The sequence below is a fragment of the Carya illinoinensis genome, chromosome 6 (assembly GCF_018687715.1).
Source record: "Carya illinoinensis cultivar Pawnee chromosome 6, C.illinoinensisPawnee_v1, whole genome shotgun sequence".
NCBI classification, from domain to species: Eukaryota; Viridiplantae; Streptophyta; class Magnoliopsida; order Fagales; family Juglandaceae; genus Carya; species Carya illinoinensis.
This window is the reverse complement of record NC_056757.1, coordinates 28,636,781-28,645,995: the sequence shown is the minus strand read 5'-3', so window position 1 is coordinate 28,645,995 and position 9,215 is coordinate 28,636,781. Positions and strand designations below refer to the sequence as shown.

Below are 9,215 nucleotides of genomic sequence, written 5' to 3'. Positions count from 1 at the left end.
TGCCTACACTAACAATAGAAACATGTGCTATTTCATGATCTTCATTTCCTCTCCTCCTGCTGCTTCAATCTGTTAAGCAGGGGCATAAATGGGAGAATTAGATAGCAATAAATTAAACTGATCTACAATTATAACCTCATAAATTCGCAGCTTCATTTCCAAATAAAAAGAGATAGATGGGATATGACAGCGGAATAAACTTACACAATTGAACATTTGAATGGACTCTGTTTTGCTTTTTGACACAATCAAAGTTACAGTAACTTACACTGAGCCAAAATGTCAAATATAATTAGACAAACTTTGCAAATTCTATCAATTGAATTTAAATGTGAGGTCTTGCTCCATTTAGAACATTTTATGTATAGGTTAGAGATTCCTGACCATAAGCAAGTACTGGTACCATTATATCCTTGGAATAAACCATCAACAAGTGCAGCAATGTATTCTTCAAACATGGCAGATGAAGGAGATCCACTCCACTGCTTCCATAGACATGATCAAATGTAAAGGAATGGGTGCCAATTCGTACTTGCTCCATAGAAACAACAAATGTAGGTAGAAAAGAAAATGTTGCACTAATTATCAACATAATATATTTCAAATAATTGCAAAAATAAATTGAAATAGGTTCCCCAGAAATTATGCTTCATTAAGGCCACATAATGTGCCTTAGCATTTTCATTGGACAACAATTGGCTTCTTATATATTGATCTCTATGTAATATTAGTAATTTTCACCAGAATTTCTTGAATAGAACTCGTTTGTTTATGATCACATAAATTCCAACCTTGAATTCTTAAGTGTGTGTGTGTATATATATAGCTCAAAGTCAAGCTTGCAATTGGCTTCCAAGACCAATTCCAAACTACCATCAATACTACCATTGTATTTTACTTGATTCTATTTATGATCCTTGCAGAGGATGTTTCTACCTGAGAAATAATATCCAATCACAACAAATTATTTGCTTTCTGAGAAAATGATATATAATGCCCTGTTTTTGTTTTTGTTAAAAGTAGAAAAGCAGACCCTTTTAACTAAACCTTTGAAGAATCGATCAATAATAGCTATCAAGTTGATTAACTAATATTTGGCCTCATCGTAGAAGAGAAGATTGTAAATCATGGCATTATAAGTATCTGGAGGACTTTAAAAGCGCACGGCTCACCTGGAGATGGGATGGGAAACACTCAAGCTAAAAATATAGTGCCAATCAGTATAGAAATAACTAAGAAAATTATTTCCAATCCGTTAATTTATTAAAAACAAAGCAACAAACTAAGAAACCCACAACAAGCTGAATAAAAACAAAGCGAAAAACAGAAGAGAGGATAGAAATGAAATATATAGGGCATCCCAGAAAATTATATAGCCACTCACTGCATTTATCCAACGGAAAATAAAATAAAAGAATATAAAAAAGAGAAACAGAAGAACCAAATGTAAAGACTAATAAACTTGAAAAAAAAAACCCTATGTTTAACAAAAAATAGCAGATCTACCTTCTTCTGTTCTTGATCTGCTATGAGCCCAACTCGTTAATAAAAAATACCCTATGTTTAATAAACTTGGGTCGGTCGATCGATCGAGAGAGAGAGAGAAGAGAGACTACCGATCTAAAGTTCGGCAGCAGGGAGAGAGAGATAGACAGCGGCAAGACTTGAAGGCAAAGCCTAGGGTTACATTCGTCGAGCTTGGACGCGAGAAAGAGAGATAGAGAGAGAGATTACATTTCGTTGGGCTCGGACGCGAGAAAGAGAGAGAGAGAGGAGTCAAATAAATCACATTCACAATCAAAACCTTAAAAACCGGATACCGGGATTAAGATCTGGTACCCAGGTGTAATACCCATAACCGGCCCAAATTGGACCGATTTTTAAAATGTGGATTTCTAAAATCCGGGCTGAAAACCATAACCGGACACCCGGATCATGTGTATATATTATGAACGCCACTTTCATGAGGACTTGGAGGATGTTCGAAGGAAATGGGGGATAATTCCTGCTCCTGTCGCTCATAAAGAAAATGTTATTTGAGCTGCAGCTAAGCTAAAACTAGTTGGCCAGATAGAAAAACCGGACATTGTTAATTTTTCAGTTGTTGAAAGTTGAAACTGATGCCGTGAGAAGGCTCGTGGCCAGAGGATTGTGCTTCAAGGCTCAAAGTAACAGAATGATATGGAGAGATAACAAGGAAAAGAAAATTTACTAAATTGCATGAAAATTCATTGCAAAATAAATTATTTCAATGGCGATAAATCTAAACTAGTGAAGGGAAACCAAAGGTAGAATATACGGCTACCACTCACCGTCCCCAAAGAGTAGGTTTTGGTGCTCCTTTAACTGGATTTTCTTTAATTTTCCAATCGTTTTATTCTCTTTTCTTTAATTTTCCTCCATTTTCCTTGTGTTTTTCCCCCATCTTAAAAATTCGATATGTCATTGTCTACCTACCCACAGCCAGAGATGCCTGTTTATAAGGCAGCACCTCCGGCAATGGTCCAACAATTCTTATTTCTTTGACAAGATTTCTTTGGCAAGGGACAATCTTCAATTCTTTCTTTTGTTTAAAGCAGACATTCGTCTTTATTTTTCTCTCCGAAAATATAGAGGATGAGGAGGAGGAAAGTTGCTAAAGCAATCAAGTCAAGTCAGATGAGATATGTTTTCCAAGCAACCTCTTACTTGAAATAACTCAGAATTTGGTGGGTGAAGTGGGGCATCAATTAAGATGCAGTCCCACTCTAAACTTGATCGTCTCTAGCCTGTCACCAAAAACAGTTTGCCATAACATGACACAAAGGAGTATGCCGAAATATTCCCTTCTTTTCAGAAGTTCAAATCCATCCATTTCACGACAAGTACCCTATAATATGTAGGATGAAAATACATGGGGTCCTCTCTGGCTCACAAAACACATGCCAAAACTGTCCACACAGATGGGAAGATGCCAAAATACAACCAAATGTATTACAGCTACACAAGGGGAACAATGCCATATGCATGCACATGGTTTAGACAGATTGAGGTACCCTGACCAGACATGCATGATGCTGCTTACAATCTGCCCCCCACAATCTGCAAGATAACTCTACCACCGAGGCTCTGACGCAAAAGGATTCCTAGACCTGCTTTGATGACATTTGCGCTATCTCTACCAATATTTTGTGTAGGGACTGAGGCCTCGAGAAGAAAGGTGCATGATCAGAACCTTTTAGCCAAAACACTTGCTCTGGGGGATTTGTTTTTATCATGTTCTCTTGCAGAGAAACTGATACTGCACTGTCTTCTTGAGTAACTAAGAAAAATCTCCGAACAGAGCCATAGTTCTTATCAGAAAGCACGAGCTTCTCCATTACTGGTGGAAAAGGGATAGGCCTCATTGAAACTAATGCCAATGTGATATCCTGGATGGAGGAGAATAAAAGCTTTCATATCAGACCTGTTCCAAGAATGTTTAACACCAGTCACAACAATATGGTGGACATACCTTTGCGGGACTTCGATTGAACAATAGGTCTCTCACCAATGTTTTGTCAAGATCAATTGCAGTTGGAGGCTGACCTTTCCCATTTGCATACAAAAACATCTGAGCCTGCCGCATCAGATCATTTGAACCTGCCTGCAATATCATGCACAACTAGTTTAGTAAGACAGTCTCATGCTAGCACACAATTGTCGAGAAACTAGACTTAAGAGTTTCATACTAAATTTTAATGAATAATGATATTGGCACAACTATTTTACAATCCATTTAACAACCAACCAATGTGATAGTGTCATTTCATATATATATTTAAGTGTTTTTTCAAATTTTGAATTTCCCATCTGATTTGAATTTTAAATTTTGCATAACTGCTTTCTATTATAGGCAGAGTTATAAAACGAGTTGTATTTGTATCATTACTCAATTTTAATTGCAGATACATGCAGCCTATTTCAAATAAATATAGAGTGGACTGAAACTACTGCAATTGCTATTAACAATAAGGTGGAGAGTGTAACATTAAATGAGCAATGCACTTCTTTTATTTGGACTGCTGGTATTTAAGTATAGTGGACTAAGAATTAAGGAATGAAGAAGGAAGCATATTAAGGAGGCATATGTTGTAAACTATCTAGAAAACAGGAAAGCTTTGGAGTCACCCGGAGAAATTAGAGCAAAGTTTTCCCTTAATTATATGGGTGACAATATTCCCTATTTTGTTTCTACCCTTTCTCTGAGCCCAATAATTATGGAGTGGAGGCCAACCTGTTGGGAAAACATATCAAGGGTACTCTGCCCACTGCTCAACATTGCTGCAGCTATAAATATTGCTTTCGAGATCTTAGATGGAAACAACTCCATTACATATGAAATACAGGCACCGCCAAAATCATGCCCCACCAGCATCACCTGCATTTAGAGGTACTACCACAGGTTTACTATGATCAATGCTAGTTACTCTCAATTATTCACTGGAAAGTGGAAAGCTAGCTACAAAGTTCCCTAATTTTATACAGGCAAATGAACTTTCAGTGAATATCTTGTCCAACTGTGTTGCATAATGTTTGTTTGGAATTAAAATGTGAGTCTGAGAGACAGGAATCTTGTAAGCATGAATAGAAGAGAGTAATATGATAAGGAATCTATACACAAATGAATAATAGAATAATAAACTGGGGATAAGCTTGAATAGTCCCTTTCAGGGTTCGTCATCTCCATATGAGATAAAAGCAATCTGAAAGTGTTATCCTTGTTGCAATTGAGAGTAAAAAACCAAGACTAACTTGTGAAAGAACACCAAAGATCTCAGACGTACACAACTTTTCACCCTATAAGCATATATGAATGCAGACAAAAATAAACACTGTGATTATTTTTCTAACAGAGAGAGAGAGAGAGAGAGCAAAAACCTTTTGGCCATCTCCAAGTTTCTCTAGGATATCTGTGAGTGGCTTTACATACTGTGCAAGACTGGTGATGTTGTTTGTGTCATATGAATGAATTCCAGCTCCAGTTAAGTCAACTGCATCAACTTTGTATCCCCCTTCTTCCAAAAGCGTCATAATTTTATACCAACACCAAGCACCAAAGCCACCTCCATGAACAAGGACAAAATGATTGGTTTCCAGATCATCAGCCTTTACATCCTAAGGGATTAAAATCAGAAAATAAGATGATGACTGATATATAAGAGGAAGAATTTCCTTTCTTGGATGACACAATCATCATTTTTTCTGTCTCCTATTGAACAGGCAGGGTAAAAGTATAAAATTGAAATGAACAAGTACAAGTATTTGAGCAGCATTAGAGTCCAAAAATCATGGAGATGATACTGCATGTCCATATATAATGATAGGAAATAGATAAGGTGAATTTTTCACAAACTGATCAAATGCTTCCTGATCACTTGCTAACTTAATCCATTAACCCTACTTATTCAGTCCATTGTGCATCAAATCTACCATCAATTATGTGCATACTTTCTGACCACTCTCATTAAATTTAGATTCCTGGAGCCAATAGAGTTCCCTGTTCTATTTTTTTCTTTTCTTTTGTTACATTAGACTGTAGAATTGGGAAGGATCCTATTTGCTTGAACGCCTGAACTTTGAAGAACTGTATATTGATTAATTCATCTAGGTTTTGGGGGTAAACTTGTCTCTTTTGACACAGGTTAGAAGGAAGCTGCTTTATACAAGCCCAATCATGTTGTAAACGTCAAGTAACTTTTTGGCAAAAGCATAGTGATCAAAGGGTAATGGACTTCACATCAACCTTTTTGATGTCTTTGAATTGTCAGTTTTGGCAACTCTTCGCCAGCAGAAAGGAGTACATATTCATGGAATCATGCATCTTTTCAGCCATAGCGTATGATATCTCCAACTAAAGTTTGAATTTCACCAAACCCGACCAATTTTAGTCGTTGAAAAATGCTCGACCAAACAAGCCATGTAAAGGCGAGAACTCGTGGCGTAATTAAACACTAAAGAAACGTGGTTGAATGTGATTATATAGCATATTTTAATCATATATATGAAATAGGATATTATAATTTATGCCGCAAACATAACCGTCCTATATAGAATTAAATAATGGCCAGCAGGCTGCACTTTGAACTGGTCTTTCCATCTTACTGAGTTGACCAACTCAGTCAAACAGCACTATTCCTAAGTATGCAGGCAATGAAATGAAGATTAACCAAAACTTTAATTCCTATTCTTTGACATGAGCTTCAGATCAAAAGATTCTCAAACAAGATACAGTTCCCAAAACAAGAAATTGAGTAATAACAGAGTTAGACTCGAAAATCAATTTTCACAAGGCCAGGGAAGGAATCATTTTGAAGAAAAAAAGAAGCACAAAACTATGATCAAGTGTGGAAAATAATCTGACGAATAGAACATCCAAAAACCATAGAAAAAATAGAACCAATTTTAAGGGAATTTACACAAACCTTATTGATAACAAGCTGATGAGGCTGAACGAGAGAATCAGATCGTGAACGCTGCCTAGAACTCGAACTCTTGGGAAGCTTTTTAAGAACACCAGGAGATGGATTAGGATAGACGACAGAAGTGGAGCGGTTAAGGGGAAGAGAAAGGTTCTGCTGATGTTGGCGGAAGAGAAGAGCGGCGGCAATGGCCTGCTGTCGAAGCTGAGCATCTTCATCATCGAGCTTATTCCCCTGCTTGTTACTGCTAGGGGAAGGAGAAGAAGAAGAACCGGTTCTACTTTTGCGTAAAAAGTTGGGTATGCGTTTGGAGGGTTCTCTGGTGAATCTGACCTCCTTGGGAGCGAAGCATGTCCACGAGTTTCCCATAATTGAAATAATTAACGATACTGTGAACACTCAAGTTAATACAACCTCAAATCATACGAAGCAAACCTTTTATGGATCCTGTGTTTATGTTCTCGATCAGACTCTACATGCAAGTGATCAGAATTCGACTACGCGTATGTCTGAGCACAGAGAGAGAGAGAGAGAGAGAGACTCTTAAAAGGCAAAGCCGAGGAGGAGCACGGGCATGTGGTAACGGCAACTGGAAGGTACGTGTCCTTCCTCGGACTTCAGACAGCCGGCAAATAAAGGGACGTTGTCTTGTAACAGTTACAGAACTGTATTTTCAATTCCACGCGCAAACTGCAAACTGCAAACTACTCGTTGGGTCCGACTGAACGCTGAATATATAAATGCTATGGGTTGCTTTTTCTTTCTTTCTTTTTGTCAAAGCTGGCCGCCATAATTAAATTTTATTTATTTGGTTCGAATTTATTATTTTGAAATTATTTAAATATTTTATATCAATCTATATGATTGAATATAATACATTTAGAAAATCATGATATAAATGGATGATAAAAAGAAAAATCCATGCAGGACTTGAGAATAGTCGGTAGCACAGACTTGGACAGAAGCTGACGAACCCCGTTACCGGCCGTGAATTGAGCACCACCCACTTCACGTTTATATGGTTTATTTTCCTAATTATTTTCATGTGGGATCTGTTTTTAAGCCACGAGTTTTCTTTCTTGGTTCTTAACAAATAAAAACAAGAAAAAAGAAAAAAAGAAAAATACAACAGTAATTAGCCTGTCCTCTAGCTTTGTTGGTGCGCAGGACATCGACGACTATCTGCAAAAGGTTGAAACACGACGTCTATTTGTTATGAGATATGATCACATCCAAGTCCTGCTTCAATGTTGAACTTGAGAGTTGACTCTTTTTTCTAACACCTTGCACCACCTGCAGGCTTCTGTGGATATACAAGCTGCTACGTTTGGTTGTCAACTATATTTCCATCTTATCTCAAGATCCAACTTACTATTTTTTCATCTTTTTATAAAAAATTAAACATATCTTAACTTATTTCATGTATTCAAATCAAAAATTTTATATATAGTCATTTTTATGTATTCTTATACATTTCATTAATGTGATTAGTCGTTAAATTTTTTTTAATATAAAATAACTACTTTGACCAATTTATACATATATCTCAACCTATTTTATACGTTCAAATACATCTTAATAGAATTCACAAATTATATAAGATCACCTCAACACTCAAAAACACTTGATAAGCCTATCCACTTGATAGAGTCGTGTGACCATCCAACTGGAGCCATTTTAAGTTATATATATATATATATATATATATATTTAAGGACATTAGAGGAATGGAGGAAGAAATTACAAATAGAAAAATACTCGACCCACAAATAAATCTTATAAAAATAAAATCACAAATTAATGTAGTTTGATACAATAAGTTAAATTATATATAAAAAAAATTGTTGTAAACTAAATTTAACGCATCACATTAGGGCTTGTTTGGGGTGTAAGATGAGATGATAATTTTTTAAACAGTAGTAAGATAGCTTGTGAGTATTAATGAGATAATTTTAGTTGAATATTTTTTAAATTTTAGGAAAGGAGAAAGAAAAAGTTGAATTAAAAATATTATAAAGTTAAAATATTGTTAAAATATAATTTTATAATATAATTTTTATTTAGAGATTTGAAAAAGTTTAATTATTTTTTATTTTTTGTTTAAAAGTTTGAGAAAGTTATAATGATTAATTTGAAAAAGTTAAAATGATTAGTTTGAATTATGTTTAGAAATAAAATAGGATAAGATAAAATTTTTGAAATGGGATCTATTTCCAAACAGGCCCTCTCTTTGTAAATCTAGCAATTTTTCTTACAACAATTTTCTTGCTCCTTTAAATCAGAACTATGAAGTATCGAAGATTAGAGTCTCTTGCAAACCCTTGTGATTGGAGATTATAGTTACTCATCAATGCTCAAGGCTGCCACTGTTGCGCCTCAGAACTGTCCAAAAATTACACAAGATGATATTTAAGTGGTTCACCAATTTGCCTACATCCACTGAAGTAAAAATTCAATATATTTGTATGAGATTACAAATATTCAAAGTTTTCTCATGTCTACTCTCTCTATTTTTGTCCATTCTTTCACATATCAGAACTCTCATATTTATAGGAGAAGTTCAACTAAACATCTTACTATATATCAGCAGAAATTGATGGCTAAGGGTGAGCTGTAGCAGCTATAGTTGAACTTGCAACATATAGGACGGTGCAGAGTATGAGATTTTAGGCAGTGCATGTCCATAGCAGCCTTTTAATTTCTGCATTCACACTTAAGTGGCTTTTTCAACAATCATCTCCTCCACCCAAGTGTGTCATACTAGGCAGCTTACAA

The 9,215-nt window shown here is 35.7% G+C and overlaps 1 protein-coding gene across 2 annotated transcripts; it reads right to left on the bottom strand.

Moving 5' to 3' along the window:
* Positions 1-2,809: 2,809 nt before the first annotated feature.
* LOC122314110 (putative methylesterase 11, chloroplastic) lies at positions 2,810-7,178 on the bottom strand. 2 transcript variants are annotated; one of them, XM_043129518.1, is made up of 5 exons: positions 6,444-7,171; positions 4,900-5,136; positions 4,256-4,399; positions 3,494-3,625; positions 2,810-3,410 (listed from the first exon to the last, which is right to left on the bottom strand). In XM_043129518.1, the coding sequence occupies exons 1-5, from the start codon at positions 6,807-6,809 to the stop codon at positions 3,126-3,128; spliced, it is 1,164 nt and encodes a 387-aa protein (XP_042985452.1). In that variant the 5' UTR covers positions 6,810-7,171; the 3' UTR covers positions 2,810-3,125. The 2 variants fall into 2 exon arrangements, with proteins under 2 accessions (XP_042985452.1, XP_042985453.1); XM_043129519.1 differs by lacking the exon at positions 4,256-4,399 and having other exon boundaries at positions 6,444-7,178.
* Positions 7,179-9,215: the final 2,037 nt, after the last annotated feature.